Raw genomic sequence first — 18,329 nt, 5'->3', positions numbered from 1 at the left:
GCAAAGTACTGCATCATAAAGCTGTAAACTCACACTAGACAGCTTATTTTTCTTAAAAGATCTTCAGTCTTTTAAGGAAAAAACTCCAAAAGCTATATTTCAGTAAGCAAAAAGACATAGATAGCAATAATCGAAGAGAAACGTACCTACTGTGTGGTACTACACTCAGGGAAATGGAAAGTGAAAAAGACCTGGAGGTAATTGTGCAGTCAAATATGAAGTTCTCGGAGCAGTGCAGAGGGGCTGCCAGGGCAAGTCATGGAGTCTTGTCAATAATATATAGAAATTTTGCTAGCAGGAACAGGGATGTGATTATCCTGTTATACAAGGCAATGGTCAGGCCACACCTAGAGTACTGTGTACAGGTCTGGAGGCCTCATTTTAGGAAGGATGTAGAGTTGCTAGAATGAGTAGAAAGATGGGCATCAAGACTGGTGAGGGGAAAAAAAGGGGAAGCTCTTATCAAGAAAGGCTTAAGTTCTGCAAATTGCAATGCCTGGAGAGTAGGCACCTGCGAGATGATCTGATTGAGGTGTATAAGGCCTTGAATAGGTTGAGCAAGCTGAATGCTGAGGGGATTCTTCCTCTTGTTCAGATTAAGAACCTGAGGGGACACAGATTCAAATTGAAGAAAGAAGGTTGCAGAATAGATGTGCGGAAATTTGCCTTTAGCCAGGGGGTAGTTGATTGGTGGAACAGACTTCCATCTTTTGTTGTGGAAGTTGATAGCCTAAATAAATTTAAGGCTGAGCTGGACAGGCATTTGGAACGAATGGAGGGGTGAAATGGGGTTTTTTTTTTTTTTTTGACTAATGCTGCATATGCTTGCTTTCTTGCAATGTATGCCTCTACTAATGCTAATAATTTATTATTATATAAAGAAAACACCTAATTTACAGTTCAAGTAAGCAAGGGTGGTGGTGTAAAGTGATTCCAACCAATGGCAGTAATTTAGCTGATGGACCCTATGTACCACATAAACTTGATTAGGATCAAGTGTGTCCCATGCTCCAGTAATGTTCAGCTGGTGGGAAACCTTGAACATCCACCTGACAGATAGAAGTTAAATGCTTGTCTGTGTGATCTCACAGATGCCTCTTAGTTTTACAATATAACATTCATTTCAGTAAGGTCAGTCTGTATGATAAACCAACCCACTCTGCACGAATAGGGCAGGGATGGTTTCACCTGGGAGACCATTGACAAAACATTGCAGGCTGGAAGTCACAAAATCCATGCGATAATACAGGAAAAGCCTGAATAGAAGGGAACAAATGCCTCATGGAAGAGGATTTTGAGTATGCGAGTCAAGGGAGAAGGGGAGGAGACGAACCTGTCCAGTATCATTTTAGGAAAGGCACATTTGTGAGGATGTGCTTTATGCAATTGCTCTTTTGTTGCTTAGCTGTAAGTGTATGAAATGGTACCAGGAACCATTTAACAAGGCTCAAGCACTGAACATATTCATGGGCTGTGTCAAGGTGTGTAAATTGGCCTGCACACTTTGATTTCCTATATATGGAAGTTTCAGTATGAGGGCATATGTGACTGGTATTTCTAAATGGGGGAGGCAAAGAATTTACTTCCTCTCTAAAAGTGATAAGTTAAAATCTTAGTTTCAAGGTCATATATGACTAATATGTCTCAGGGGGAATATTTCTAAGGGAGAAAGAATTTACCTTCCTCTCTAACATAACAAGCTAAAATCTGAGTTTCAGGATCTTGTACTGTATCACTGAATATACTATTGTGGAACTGATGGGTAATCCCTGGCTGTGCCCTAATTTGACAGAACTTGCAATCCTTGAATACTGCAGTGGTTTGTTGTTATTTGGTTTTTTAGGAACATTAGCAACTAAGGCCATATTGCTCAGGGGATATGCGGTGGCATTCCCTGACCTTTCCGCATCCTCCGTATTTGGTGGTCACGGGCTCGAACCCTGGTCTAATCAAGAAGCATGTGCTATGCACTGCTGCTCCTGCCCACCTGGCTATGGAGGCACCAGCTGCAGTGGTACCAGCCATACAAAATTAAAGGTATGCACATACACCAGTGAGCCAAAACATTATGACCACCTACCTAATATGATGTTGGTCCTCCACATGCAGCCAAAACAGCTTGTACCTGGCGAGGCATGGATGATATAAGATGGTACCAACACATAACGAGCAGATCTTTTAACTCCTGTAAGGTCCATGGTTGAGACACCGCAGATCGGAGTTGCTGTTCCAACACAATCCACAGATGCTCGATGGGATTGATGTCTTGGGAATTTGGAGGCCAGGGCAATACCTGGAAGTCTTCCTCGTGTTCTGCGAACCAGTCTCGAACGGTCCGATAAGTGTGGCATGGCACATTATCCTGCTGAAAGATGGCACTGCCAGAGGAGAAGGCTGTTGCCATGAAAGGGCCTACCTGGTCAGTAATGATGTTTAGGTGGGTGGTAGATGTCAGAGTGCCCAACACATGGATGACTGGACCCAGGATATCCCAGCAGAACATCGCCCAGTGCATGACACCGCCCCACCAGCTTGTTTTCGTCCCACGGTGCTATCACTTCCCCAGATAAATGACGCACCGCACCCGGCCCATCCACATGGTGCAACAGGAAACATGGTTCATCGGATCAGACGACCTTCTTCCAATCACTCAAGGACCAGTTTCGATGTTTGCGCACCCATTGTAGGCGCTGTTGCCTTTGAACCGTGGCTGGCATGGACACTTAGAGCGGCCTGCGGCTATACAGCCCCATTTTCAGCAGGGTTCGATGTACTGTGCATTGTGACACATTACTCCCGTCACCAGCATTCCAGTTACCGGCTAGTTGCGCCACAGTCACCCTTCTGTTGCAACGTACCATCCGGGAGAGCCTTTGCTCACCTCGAGCATCAATGAGCTGTGGTCGTCCAGCACCTCGCCAGCGGTTCGTGGGTTTTCCCTCCTCTGACCACTTTCGGCAGTACTAACCATGGCTGACCTTTAGCATCCCACCAGGTGTGCCATTTCGGATATGCTTTGACCCAGTCATCTGGCCATTACAATTTTGCCTTTGTCAAACTCGCCTTTCCCATCTGAAGAACAAGAGTAACACTGATTAATGGAGCTCGGTATCAGGTGTTTTTTATACCATGTCCTGATCCACACACACGTCGTAGTTCACCTGCAGTTGCTTCGATTAGCATAACGACTTGCTGGTCATAATGTTTTGGCTCTTCGGTGTATATCATCAACTGATAACTTAGTTCTGCTGTCAGTTCTGCTTAGAGTCATTGTGTAAAGCATTTTTCTTGCTTCTAATGGCCAGTTATATAGGAATGGATGTGAGCAGTGATACAACATTCAAGTGATACCATGATGTAATCCTCAGAAATACACAACTCGCATGCAAAATTAGTCATCACTGGACACTGTATATAAGGCAGTTAATCTTTCTTTCTTAAAGTGTTTAGGGGATTTTGAAATACAGTCAGTTCTGTTATAATGTGATACATGTGTTCCTAAAAATCTCCACATTATGGTATTTTGCACATTAAAAATAACAGGGCTTATGGTAAAAATGGGGATGGGGCAGAGCACTCAAAAAAAATGTTCAGTCTGGTAAGTAAAACACTAAAAAAGTTAGAAACCCAATAAAATTGCTAACACAGATTTAAACATCTTAAATTTCTAATAAATAAATAAATATTACAGTAAATATAGCACTTTATCTTTACAAGATATGTTTTACTTGATTGATATTTTTGTTCACTGAGATTTTCTTTCTGTTTTTTTTTTTTTTTTTTGGATTGTAAAATTTAAAACAGTAAAAAAGATAAGCAATCAATAACAACGAACATGGAACGCACAAGTGAGACAAGTTTACATAACTTAAAAAATAGAAATGAAGGGATGATTCTGAAAATTTATTTATGTTTTTTATATGATTGAAGATTTCATGGAAGAGGAAACACATTTCACCATAATAACGTAAAAATCCAAAGAATTCCAGCTATTGCTATATCACAAATGCAGTAAGATAGTTTGCTACCCGTTTATAATCAGAATGCACTTAACAGAAAAGCCCAATAAAACGGGAACTGCAAATTGTTTTTATTGTTTTATGGTAGTGAACTCCAGAAATGTGCTCCTCTGCTCACTCTATCCTGCCTCACAAAATTTCTTTTTGAACAGAAGAATGGTGGCTCCTGAAAACGCGAGTCAGCCTACAGTATCACTTATTATCTTGTGAATACAGCAAGTGACAACGATGTGTCTCCGACCAATACAACTACAGTAAATGAGAAATATAGCTTTTACACATTTTACGTTTAATATTTTTTAAGCTAAGTAAACTTGTATACTGTATGTTGCTGTGCTGGTCGCTACGTTCAGCTCGGTTCTGGGTTTTGCGTACACCTGTTGTTACTCACAGACGAAATCGTGCATGAGCCAACACGAAAATTGCATTATACTTGCATTGTTCCCTAATATATCAGTCGCGTTTGGAACAAATGCACATTATAGCAGAACTGATGTACTGGTTTGTAGACTGATGTATCCTGCAGTTTTTTGAATGCTTTCTTGCAGTGGGAAGAATGATCCACAGCTGTGGACCTCCTTCTCTTATCCCTATCTGTGGGCAATATTACTAATATCCTTATATGCTTTCCACTCTGTTGGAACTCAAACTGGTAATGATAATCCCACTAAAAGAATCTTTTCCTATTTCACACTATTTATTAAACACTCAAAAGCCAGTACAAAATACTCATCCCATTGGCATTGAGTATGCTCAAACCATTCAAGGCTTTATACACCTCAGTCAGATTACCTCGCAGGGGCCTAGTCTCCAGACACTGTAATTTGCAGAATTTAAGCCTTTTTTCGTAAGAGCAACCCTTTGTTCCATTCACTAATCTTGTTGCCCTTTTCTGTACTCGTTCCAACAGCTCTACATCCTTCTTGAAATGAGGCCTCCAGACCTGTATACAGTATTCAAGGTGTGGCCTGACCATTGCTAAGGGAATAATCACCTCCTTATCCCTGCTAGAAAAATTCCTATATATCATTGACAAGACACCATGAGCTACTCTTGCAGCTCGTCTGCACTGCTCACTGAACTTCATATCTGCCTGCACAATTACCTCCAGGTCCTTTTCGTTCTCTACCACTGTCAGTGTAGTACCACAGAGTTGATACATTGCCCTGGGGTTGCTGTTTCCCATATTAAGTACTTTACATTTGTCAATGTTAAACTTCATTTGCCACCTCTCAGCCCATCTGCTCAATCTTTCCAGATCCTGTTGCAGCAGCATAGCGTCAGTAGTGTCCTTAACAACCCTGCCAACCTTTGTATCGTCTGCAGACTTGGACATTAAGCTTGATATACCATCATCAATATTATTTATAAATACAGAAAACAATAATGGACCCAACACTGAACCCTGAGGGACTCCACTAATAACATTAGTCCACGATGAGCAGTGTCCATTGATTACCACTATCTGTCTTCTCCCCCTCAACCACCTCTTTATCCATAGCAGCAATTTGCTTCCAATGCCACACTCCTCCAATTTGTGCAGCAGTCTTCCATGTGGAACAGTATCAAAAGCCTTTCTAAGATCTAAGTATATAATATCAAAGTTATTCCCTGCATCCAGTTCTTTTGTGACTGCATCATAGTATCCAATCAAATTGGTCGGGCAAGACTTCCCTTAACAAAACCATGCTGTGTCTGAGCTATAACTGAAGTCTTGTCTAAATGATCCTGCAGTGCTTCTTTAACCAGTGCCTCCATTAATTTTCCTGGAACAGAAGTTAAACTCACAGGTCTATAATTACTTGTGTCAGCCTTTGATCCTCTTTGTGAATTGGGGTCACATTTGCACATCTCCAGTCTATGGATACCTCCCCTGAGTCCAAGGAAGCTCTCATAATTATGGCTAAGGGTTTGCTTACTTCCTTTGCTGCCTCCTTTAATATAACTGGATAGATCCCGTCCACCCAGGGTGCCTTTCTTGTGTTTATCTTCAACAATTTCTCCTCCACTTTACTCTCAGTTATTACAAGATTATCTAGCTTACTGCCAGAGTTGAATACACCTCTGACATTCCCCTTGCTGAATAACTCCTAATGTGTGTCAATGCAAAATATTCATTTAGTTTGTTAGCTACCTGAGCAGGATCATCAACAGTTGAACCATCAATATCAAGTGGACCAATCTGATTCATCCCCTTCCTTCTAGAGTTTACATAAGTAAAGAACTCTTTGCTGTTTTTCTTTGCATCCTTTGCCAAAGATTTCTCATAATCTGCCTTCGCCTGCTTAACCTCCTTTGTAACTTGGCGCCTCCGTAGCCGGGTGGGCAGGAGCAGAGTGCGTAGCACACGCTTCTTGATTAGACCGGGGTTCGAGCCCGTGACCACCAAATACGGAGGATGCGGAAAGGTCAGGGAATGACCACCGCATATCCGCGGAGCAATATGGCCTTAGTTGCTAATGCTCCTAAAAACCAAATAACAAACTAACAAAACAACCTTTGTAACTTGGTTACAGATCAACTTATATCTGTCATAGACTTCTGTGTTTGCTATACTGTCTGCCAAAACACATCTTCTTACAACTCTCTCTCTCTCTCTCTCTCTCTCTCTCTCTCTCTCTCTCTCTCTCTCTCTCTCTCTCTCTCTCTAAGTTAATTTTTGCTATCAAGGTTAATTCTATTACTGAATAGCTTCCTCCAACCAAACAGTGCCTTTTTTAATTGATAACTCTGGCATCTTACAGTCATGCAACATAAGGATTACTGAAAGGCAATTGCAGCATGCTATTGACCATGTCAACTCTTGGGCATTGGCTAGCAATTCAGGTTTCATTCCACAAGACCATTTGCATCCACTTTTGTGAGAAGTGGAACCTTCACCCTGAACTGGAAATAAAGCTTGAAAAAAAATTATCCCAATAGCACTTGAAATAAAATTCTTGGGACTCATATTCAATAAAAGATTGACATTTTTATAACACATCCGTCAACTTTGAACAAAGTGCACAGAGTGCCTGTACATTTTACAGGCTATCCAAGGGGTGCTGATTGTTGCACGTTGCATCAGCTTTATCTTTTGTGACTGCATCATTGACTAGAAACGGCTTACTGCGATGACTTGACCTAGTCCACCATCAGGCCTTTAATATTGCTACTAGAGCATTCCAAGCATCTCCTGTCCAGAGTCTGTATGTTGAAGTAACCAAACCATTCTTGTTTCTTCGACAAAAGCAGCTGTCATTATAGTACACCATTAAACTAAAATCCCTACTAAACCACCCCACAAGAGCATCTGTTTAACAGCTGCAAGGCTGCCAACTGTCCCTCTGCTATTTGTATTCAAGATTTACTAAGAGAAGTGGACATCACTGTAGAAAATGTGGCTGAGTCATCAAGGCAATCACCACTGCCCTGCCCTGCCTTGCTGAAACACTATCATGCAGCTTCTATTTTAAAAACTTGGGAAAGGCCACCACTTCAAATTCTCTTTACCAACAACTCTATGCTGCCTACTAAGCTGAATACTCCGACTTTTTGCCTGTCTTCATTGTTGGCTTGAGATCAGAGTCATTTGTCAGGTTGCTGCCATCTTCCTAGATAACACTATATCTGAAAGATCGCAGATGAATGCAGCATATACTCAGCAGAGTTTTATGCTATAGAATTAGTTTTGGGCCATATTAAAAGCCACAATTACTAAAGGTGTACACCGACTCTTTAAGTATATTACAGGCTTTATTGGGATGAGATAAAATCCTCATCCGTTTCTGCTGGATCCAAAGCCACATTGGGATCAAGAGTAATAAACTGCCTGATGCTGCAGCCAGATCACCACAACCCCAGAACAACTGTAACCTGTTAGTTCCCTATACAGATTACAGGAAAGTAATATGCAATAGATTACTCTCCATTGGCAATGGTCTTTGCATGGGCAGGTCACAAACAAGCTATGTCAGATAAAGCTTTTAATTAAACACTGGCAATCTTGTCTGCACAGGAACCAGAGGAAGTTCTTGTTTGCTTCCACAAAGGACATGGTCATCTTATTCATTCATTCCTGCTGAGGACAGATGACTTCCCTATGTCTGAGCATTGTGACACCTTTTTAACCATACTACATATTTTATGCGAGTGGCCACATTACTAGACACAAATGTGTTTTATATTTGACTGTTAGTCATCTGACTGAGTCATACACTCAGACTAAGTGTCAGCCGGTTTTAATTAGTAGCTTTAAATCTTTTTACTCTTATATGAAATGTACCTTTTTGAGATACTTTTATCATTATGCCTTTTTTTGACATATTCACCTAATTTGTTAGGTCGAAATCTTTTAACTCTAATTGTTTACATAGGCTGCTTTTCCACATTATAGCTTTATTCGCCAATGTTCCAATAAAACCTAAACCAAACCCTGTCTGCTTTCATATTTGAGGATTGCATGTTCTATTGAATTATTTAACTGCACAGTTGTGGGGTCACCTGTCAGTTCTTTAGTAGCTAGACTTAGTGATGCAAGATCTTAAAACTAAGATTTCAGCTTATCCCTCTGTTCCCCTGTACTCCTGATGCCACTATCTAGACAGGCGCCTCCGTAGCCAGGTGGGAAGGAGCAGCAGTGCGTAGCATACGCTCCTTGATTAGACCGGGGTTCGAGCCCGTCACCACCAAATATGGAGGATGCGGAAAGGTTATGGAATGACCACCGCATATTCCCGGAGCAATATGGCCTTAGTTGCTAATGCTCCTAAAAACCAAAAAAACAAAAAAACAGCCACTATCTAGATAATAATATTTGCCCTAATTAGGGCCAGCTACAAGGACCAAGTATTAGCATGTGTCAATAGGTTTGAATCAAACATTTGGTTTACATTTTAAAGGGAGGTAAATTCTTCCCTTCCTAGACATATTAGACAGGCACAGGCTTCTGTGTTGGAACTTCCATATATGGGAAACTAATATGTGCAGGCCAGTTTACACGCTTCGCCACAGCCCATGAATATGCACACAAAGCCTCCACTTATTGCGTCTCGTTACGTCATGACTGGTCCCACTGCAGTACACCCACATCTAGACAATAAGAGATTGAATGCGTAAAACATTATTTCCTCAAATGTGTCTTTCCCAAACGATGCTGAATAGGTTCAGTCCCCCTCCAAACTCGTACTCAGAACCTTCCACCACTGACCATGGCATTTATTCCCTTCTAGATATCTAGGCCTATTCTGTATCATTACAAAGATTTTTTGAGTGGAGGGTGTTCAGTGTATCCAACTTCTGTCCTGCATTGTTTTTTCAGTGGTGTGTTAGATGAAATCATCCTTGCCACTATTCATGAAGAGCAGGGTAGTTTACTATATAGACTGTCCTGATTGCAATGAATGGTACATGGGGTCAAAGACAATCATTTAACATCTGTCTGTCTGTGAATTAGTGTTCAAGATTCCCCACCGGCTGAACATTTTTTGGAGCATGGTACATGCACTTGATCCGAATAAAATTTGTGGTAGATTATGCCCATCGGATCACTGCCATTGGTTGGAATCACTTTACACCACCACCACCATTCCTCGATTGCTTCAACCATAACTTTGGCCATTGTTGTCAAACCCCATTTCTATAACCATACTCCCTATATATTTTAAATGTTTAAGCTACTGCACTAATTTCTGTTAATTTAGTTGGAAACAAACACACACTATAATCCTTTATTAAATTACAAAAATTACAATATTAAATTATACAATAATATTGATAGTGACATATTTGTAAAGAATGTGAAACAGTAAAATCATTCAAATTTTAAAAAATTGTTTCATCGTTCAGCAAATCATTACAATGAGAACTGTCATCATTGTTATTGTTTAAACTGATATATGTCTCAGAGCATTCTCCAATAAATTTCACACACCCTATTTTGAAAGTGTTTTTTCTGCAATTCTACCTACACTTGAGTCCAGATCAGTTCAATTGCATTTCACTGAGAGTGGTTGGAGGAAGCTATACTTGTGCCCCATTTCCTTTGCAATTTAATTAAGTTCATATATTTTACATATTTCTCTATGTTGCCTGACTGTTATGAGTAATTCAGCAGTGGATGAGTAATTGTGTGCACCACTTTTACTGCACAGCCATGAACTATTGATTAGCATTAGCATAATCAATAGTTATGTCACTTTCCCATGGTATGTGAATTTTCTGAGAGGATTAGAAGAAGGCTATGTTATTGTCACAAATATTGCAAATGATGATTATATTGAGGTTGCTGTCAAACTAAATGTTAATTACTTAACAAGTACAGGTCACTGTTGAACAAAAGCCGAGAATTAGGGTTGAATTTGAAAGTGTCTGCAATTCTGCCCAGACATGATAGGAGGGAGTATATGATGAGAGCCTTGTCGATCAATTCGGCCCTGGAAAGATTGTGCAAGGCTCAAGGGGTAGAATTTTTTTCAGCCTGGACTGTACTTGTTAACAGGAGAGATTGCTTCTACAGGGATGGGATACACTTAAATAGAAAGGATGCAAGAATATTTGCTGATGCTATCGAGGCAGTGTTAGGTGGGTCGGAAAACTGCTAGCTTGGGGGGAGACAAAGACCAATAGATTGACAGTAGCCACTGGCAGAGGTGAAAGAGATTCTTGCACTGCTTCTATTAGAATGAGCAGAAGCCTGAAAAACAAGATGCATGGTATTTCAGAGACTGCTGGGAGCCATTGCGGTACAAGTAAACACATGGGTTGTGTTAGGGTAGCTAAGAATAGAAACACTTGCAGGTATACTTGCGTGTACACCAATGCTAGGAGTTTAGTAAATAAATTTGATGAATTTGAGGTATTGCTCAAAACATCAAAGGCAGATATTGTTGGGATATCAGAGACGTGGTGTCACACAGATATAAGGGATGCAGAACTGCAATTTGGGGAGTACAACGTCTACAGAAAGGATAGACAGGATAGGAAGGGAGGAGGGGTTATGTTATTAGTTAAGAAACACATAAAAACCAAAGAAGTGAAGCCAGTCGACATCGCTGGACAGTGCAGTGTGGAGTCAGTTTGGTGTGACATAAACATTGGGAGATCAAAATTGAGAGTAGGAGTGTGCTGTAGGCCTAATGACTCTGATGAGTATAATAAGGAACTGTACAGGGAAATAGAGTGGGCCAGTAAATCAGAGTGTCTTATAATGGGAGATTTTAATTTCCCAGATATTGACTGGAATTTGGGGGCTGGTTACTCACACACTAGCAGGACTTTTGTGGATTTATTGGATGATTGTTTTCTACATCAGCATGTTCGGGAGGCAACTAGAGGGAGTAATACTCTTGATTTGATTATCAGCAGTGATTCTTCATGCATTAAGAATCTGCAGATAAATGAACCACTAGGTGGCAGTGATCACAGTGTGCTGAAGTGGGATTTACTCAAAGAGGTAACTACCATTAGGGGTAAAGGGAAGGGTTATTGCTTCCGTAAAGGCGACTACGATGGACTGAGACAGTATTTAAATTCTATACAGTGGGACCAACTGATGATGTTACCAACAGCAAATTCAAAATGGGAAGCATTCAAAGAACTTATCTTGGAAGCTACTAGGCTTTACATACCAACTAAGAAATATTGTTCAAGGTTTAGGCCAAAATGGATGTCAGATGAACTAATGAGGCATATGGCAGAGAAGAAAAATGCATGGGATACATACAAATTAACACATGACACAGAAGCCTATGATAGATACAAGTTGATATGCAACCAAGTTACAAAGGAGGTTAGGCAGGCGAAGGCAGATTACGAGAAATCCTTGGCAAGGGATGCAAAGAAAAACAGCAAAGAGTTCTTTACTTATGTAAACTCTAGAAGGAAGGGGATGAATCAGATTGGTCCACTTGATATTGATGGGTCAAGTGTTGATGATCCTGCTCAGGTAGCTAACAAACTAAATGAATATTTTGCATCGACATTCACACATGAGGAGTTATTCAGCGAGGGGAATGCCAGAGGTGTATTCAACTCTAGCAGTAAGCTACAGAATCTTGAAATAACTGGGAGTAAAGTGGAGGAGAAACTGTTGAAGATAAACACAAGAAAGGCACCCGGGGTGGATGGGATCTATCCAGTTATATTAAAGGAGGCAGCAAAGGAAGTAAGCAAACCTTTAGCCATAATTATGAGAGCTTCCTTGGACTCAGGGGAGGTACCCATAGACTGGAAATGTGCAAATGTGACCCCAATTCACAAAGGAGGATCAAAGGCTGACACAAGTAATTATAGACCTGTGAGCTTAACTTCTGTTCCAGGAAAATTAATGGAGGCACTAGTTAAAGAAGCACTGCAGGATCATTTAGACAAGACTTCAGTTATAGCTCAGACACAGCATGGTTTTGTTAAGGGGAAGTCTTGCCTGACCAACTTGATTGGATACTATGATGCAGTCACAAAAGAACTGGATGCAGGGAATAACTTTGATATTATATACTTGGATCTTAGAAAGGCTTTTGATACTGTTGCAAATGGAAGACTGCTACACAAATTGAAGCAGTGTGACATTGGAGGCAAATTGCTGCTATGGATAAAGGGGTGGTTGAGGGGGAGAAGACAGAGAGTGGTAATCAATGGACACTGCTCATCGTGGACTGATGTTATTAGTGGAGTCCCTCAGGGCTCAGTGTTGGGTCCATTATTGTTTTCTGTATTTATAAATGATATTGATGATGGTATATCGGGCTTAATGTCCAAGTTTGCAGACGATACAAAGGTTGGCAGGGTTGTCAAGGACACTACTGACACTATGCTGCTGCAACAGGATCTGGAAAGGTTGAGCAGATGGGCTTCGAGGTGGCAAATGAAGTTTAACATTGATAAATGTAAAGTACTACACATGGGAAACAGCAACCCCAGAGCAACGTATCAACTCTGTGGTACTACACTGACAGTGGTAGAGAATGAAAGGGACTTGGGGGTGGTTGTGCAGGCAGATATGAAGTTCTCTGAGCAGTGCAGACAGGCTGCAAGAGTAGCTCATGGAGTATTGTCAATGATATACAGGAATTTTTCCAGCAGGGATAAGGAGGTGATTATTCCATTGTATAAGGCGTTGGTCAGGCCACACCTAGAGTACTGTATACAGGTCTGGAGACCTCATTTCAAGAAGGATGTAGAGCTGCTGGAACGAGTACAGAGAAGGGCAACAAGATTAGTGAATGGAACAAAGGGGTGCTCTTACGAAGAAAGGCTTAAGTTTTGCAAATTACAGTGTCTGGAGACTAGGCACCAGCGAGGTGATCTGATAGAGGTGTATAAAGCCTTGAATGGTTTAAGCATGCTCAATGCTGATGGGATTCTTCCTCTAGCTCAGAGAAATCACCTGAGAGGGCATAAATTCAAATTGAGGAAAGACAGATGTAGGATAGACGTGCGGAAATTTGCCTTTAGCCAGCGGGTGGTTGGTTGGTGGAACAGACTTCCATCCCTTGTGGTGGAGGTTGATAGCCTAAATAAGTTTAAGGCTCAGCTGGACAGGTATTTTGAACGAACAGAGGGGTGAAGTGGAAGTGGGTTTTTTTTTTTTTTTTTTTTTTGGCTGATGCTGCATAAGCTTGCTTTCTTGCATCAAATGCCTCTACTAATGCTAATGCTAAATACATATTTTGCACCTACCTTCACATTGAAGAAGGAAGACATTTTTAAGGAGTTTGAAGATTGTGATGAAGGTGATGCAGGTGTGTGACTGGAAAATGATATTGATGCTACAGGGTTTCCTGATTTAAATGAAAACAAAAGAGCTCCTGAAAATGATAAGGACAAAAACAACAACAAAGAAAATGACATCAACACTGGGCTTATGCATGCTGAGGCATTCGCCGCTAGAGACTGCAATGGCTTGGTATGAGCAAAATAAAATGAATGCTGTCCTACTCAATTACTCTTGCTGAAAAGAGTGAGAGATCTGGCAGCAAATAAACAAAGTTTGAAAATGGTGCAGCAAAAAATAAGTAATTATTTTCTTTATAAAGCCTATACATATATTATTGTGGCTGAAAGTTCCATTTGTTTTGTTACCTATGAATAAAAATACCTAGTACAACTTAGTGTTTTTATTTCTAAACTTACTAAACCTTTTTTTTTTTTTTTAGTCTCCAGAACGGTGTTTTTGATAAGTTCAAATATCCGAACAAATCGGAAGTCCAAACTACCTCCAGTCCCAATTAGTTCAGATTATCTATGCTCTACTGCACATGAATTTTGCGAGATGGGATAAGGAGGTGATTATCTGATCTTGTAAGGCAATTTTAGGTACATTTTGAGTACCGCATACAAGCTCTGGAAGCTTTATTTTAGAAAGGATGATCTGTTGAATGGGTGCAGAGAATGGCAGTGAGATTCATTGGGGGGAACAAAAGGTACTCTTATCAAGGAAAGGCGTCACTTCTGAAAATTGCATTGTCTGAAACAAGGTATCTGTAAGGAAACCCAATTGTGGTGTTTAAAGTTTTGAATTGATTTAGTAATCTGAATGCTGATGGAATCCTTCCTCTTACTCACACACACACAAGAGGCCATAAATTTAAATTGAGTGAAGGTGGTTGCAGGATAGATGTGTGGAAATTGCTGTCAGGTAGTGGGAAGTTTTTAATGATACTAATGCATTCGAATTTATGTGATTATCGCATAATATGATAAGATTCTAGTAATCTCCTATGGCCCTTTGTTGGTATATCAGAGTATAAACACTCAATTTTAAAATTTTGTTATGAGACAGTGCTTAGCAGCCAGCAATATGTGGCATCACTCTTGGCCAATGGAAAAGGCCAATTCAATACAAAAACAGCATTTTTTGATGGAGCAGAGTATTAGTTTGTTGCTGATTAAAATTCCCAGCAAGATGCTTCAAAGACTCTTCTTGCATTATCAGTGGAAACTTATAAACATAAGTGCCACTGGAGTGAGGATATACTGTATCCTTGCTTGTGTTAGATAGTCCAACAGTCAAATATCCTTTTTAGGAATTTGTCATTAAATACTGTTTTTTATTGCCAACTGCTAATTACTGCTTCATAAACATAGTACTATTCTTTTATCACTTTTATACGTTTTGTGTTAACTTCATGCAGTAATATTAACTTTATATTTCATGGCTCCTGTTTCCTCCCTTAGACTTCTCACTACTCAGATATAATGTATCCAGCATGGACATTCTGGGAAGGTGGACCAGCAATTAGTTTATATCCAACAGGATTAGGTAGATGGGATCTACAAAGAGAAATCATAACAAAGTAAGATTTAACTTGCTCAGTTTTTATAATATTTAAATTGTTACTCCGTGCTGTCTTTAAAATTATACTTATAATCAAAGTTCCGGAGTTTTTTAAACAGCCACTAAAGGTGTTTATGTTCACTCTTATGTCTACATGCGTGAGTATTTGGATATGCACAATAATTTATACTTGCTGCCTTTTCTGATTTTTCCAGAAATCACATACCTATTATGGTTTTGTGAAAAGTTGCTGTTATTCTATTTTTAAATAATCATTTATATTATATTTCTCAACCATAGATAATTATTTGATGTATTGATTTGAGTGCAAAGTGGCAGTAAGTGGCTGTTCTTGTCTGAGCACAGAGAACAGCATCTACCAGGCATGTGGTATATTAGGATCAATTTTTAAATTCTGTTTTTTTTGTTTTTTTTTTTCAATTAAACAGTAATGGCATCTTGATATTTTCTGCAATTTATTTGCACCCTTTTGTATAATTGTCTAGTTTTTTTTAATGTCTTTCAGGTTAATTTTGCCTAATTATTTGCTCATGAATATTGGAAAAATTTTTGCTTATCTAAGGACAGATTTATTTATTTTTTATTCATAATTGGAGAAAGGGTAGGTGCCTCCTTAGCCAGGTGGGCAATGCATAGTAGACGCTTCTTGATTAGACCGGGGTTCAAGCCTGTACCCACCAAATACGGAGGATGCAGCAGGTCAGGGAGTGACCACTGCATATTCCCAGCCCGGATAAAGGGTGAGGGTTGGTGCAGGAAGGGCATCCAGCCGTAAAAATTGCATGCCAAAACAACAAAAATGCTGACCTCATATAATAATGAGAAAAGGCGAGGACAAAAAAAATTCATAATTGGAGAAAGTGTTATTTCTTTTTCTCCTAAAGTGTTCTCTGCTTTACATATTATTCATTATCATGTGTGCATGCATGCAAGAGAGAGAGAGAGAGAGAGAGAGAGAGAGAGAGAGAGAGAGAGAGAGGTTGTTATTGCACTATTTCAAATACAAAACAAGAAGTATTATTTTGAAGAATTAAATTAAGATCATCTGTATCATATAAAACAATTATGACTGTTTCAGTTTTATGCATTGTTATAAAATGAGTAAGATTTATTTTCTTATATAAAATTTAAAAATTTTCACATTTTATGTATTTTCAATTACTTTTAATTTCAAATTGAAATTAAAAGTAATTGAAAGAATACTGGAGAAAAAAAAACCAAGGATAAAGACATTTAAAAGTAAAGAAAGAAAGGCAAGGATCAGTGGCTGAAAAGCATAACCAGCCATGTGTTGTCTGAATGTAATGTAAGTTTAATTTTAATTTGCATTCTTAATTTATACGTCAGTAGAATCAGTAAACTCTGTGAGATTCAAATATAATGAAAACTGGTACAACTATATAGAAAATCAGTTGGAGGAGATATAATCCTTCTGTAACACCCTTATTCTGAATTAAGAATAGGGGCATTGCAGGATTACATACCTGATTTTAGAATACATTAAATAAATGACCAAAACAGCTAATTTACAAATTATAAATAAATTTAGACTGATGCCCATATAACATGACATATCATACAATGACACTGAAAACCAACTGCAACAGTTTGATCAATATATGGAACAAAAATAAATTACAACAGAGTGACCACTAAGTCTCATTTTGTTGAAAGGCCACAAGACAAACAGTGTTTGTGGAAGCTCTACTTTATAAACATTAAACAAACATTAAGCATCAAAACTGCAACTGACAAAAATTTATCAGCATACTGATGCAATAAATTTGCATAACAGTGACCCATATATAGTGGTTAATTAACACACAATAGTTTACAGCCCTGACAACACAAAGCCAAACTACTAATAGAATATAAAATAAAATAGACTATAAATAGCTGTGTTTTGCAGCTTAGCATCTGAACTCATTAATGCAATTTTACATAAATTGAAATTAAAAGTACTTGAAAGGATACCATAAAAAAAAAAAAAAGAAAGGGAATAAATGAATTTAAAAGTAAAGAACAATATATGTCTTTGGGATATCATTGATATATTTTTTGTAAGACACCATACAGATAATGTCTTACAATCAAAAAACGTAAACTTTTTTGTGCTTGATTATATAATTACAATATATGTCTTTATTTTCCCTAGAGCTTCAAAGAAATGGCCATGGGAAAAGAAAAAAAGAATAGCATTTTTTCGTGGATCCCGTACCAGTTCTGAAAGAGATCCATTAATATTAATGTCTCGAGAAGATCCTGAATTGATAGATGCACACTATACAAAAAACCAAGCTTGGAAATCTGATAGGGTAAGCTTATTCACTGTACTGTCAGTTCAAGCACTACATTCATCATTTAATATAAAATTTTGAAACTGTGTTGAATATATTTGAATATTGAAAGAATCCAGTTTGAAATTTTATATAAATTATCTGTGATTTTTTATTTGTAATAAAATATCTAAAGTGAAAAGATATAGTGCCTACTAAGCATGTAGTATTTCTTATAGTTAAAACAATTACTTCATAAAATAAAATAAATTTTCTGTTTATACTCCAGCACGACAACCAAGTCAGTAGAGTTAAAAGAGAATACTATATTGATATACAGGTGGTGGACAGAATAATGGAAACTCTTTACTACCAATGCAACATGATATGCATTCAAAGGAGGAGGGCATAACACATGGTCAGCTGATGCCATTTGCACATCTCTTTGCAACAGTCTTCTGGAAAATTTAAAATGGATATAGAATGTGGGTGGGCAGTGAGTTTGGTATTATATTGTGAGCAGTTGGCTGCATGACATTCCTTGTTCCATGATAAAGACCCTGATACCCACTAACATGATGCAAGTAACTACCAAGTGAGACAGTGGTGGTGGTGCAAACAGCCACAATCCAGTTTGCATGAATTGATAATTTTCCTTGTAGACAAATGGTGCAAGATCCCAACAAAAGTTCCAGTCTTGTGAATTGCATGTCATGCCATATTAGTGGCCATAACATACAAATGTTGCCTTCTTACACT

The 18,329-nt window shown here is 38.9% G+C and overlaps 1 protein-coding gene across 1 annotated transcript in view; it reads left to right on the top strand.

Annotated features, from left to right (window-relative positions):
• LOC150080696 (protein O-glucosyltransferase 1-like) overlaps nt 1–18,329 on the top strand; it is a 134,320-nt gene that overhangs the window by 56,687 nt on the left and 59,304 nt on the right. Inside the window, exons 5-6 of the mRNA XM_090380787.1 lie at nt 15,174–15,292; nt 17,450–17,609. Of these exons, the coding sequence (XP_090236913.1) occupies nt 15,174–15,292; nt 17,450–17,609 (279 nt within the window). The remainder of the gene's footprint in view (nt 1–15,173; nt 15,293–17,449; nt 17,610–18,329) is intronic.

This window comes from Mastigoproctus giganteus, chromosome 9 (assembly GCF_048544385.1).
Source record: "Mastigoproctus giganteus isolate SK-2022 chromosome 9, ASM4854438v1, whole genome shotgun sequence".
In the NCBI taxonomy this organism is placed as follows: domain Eukaryota; kingdom Metazoa; phylum Arthropoda; class Arachnida; order Uropygi; family Thelyphonidae; genus Mastigoproctus; species Mastigoproctus giganteus.
Note: the sequence above shows the minus strand (reverse complement) of the source record. Positions and strands in the feature narration are given on the sequence as shown.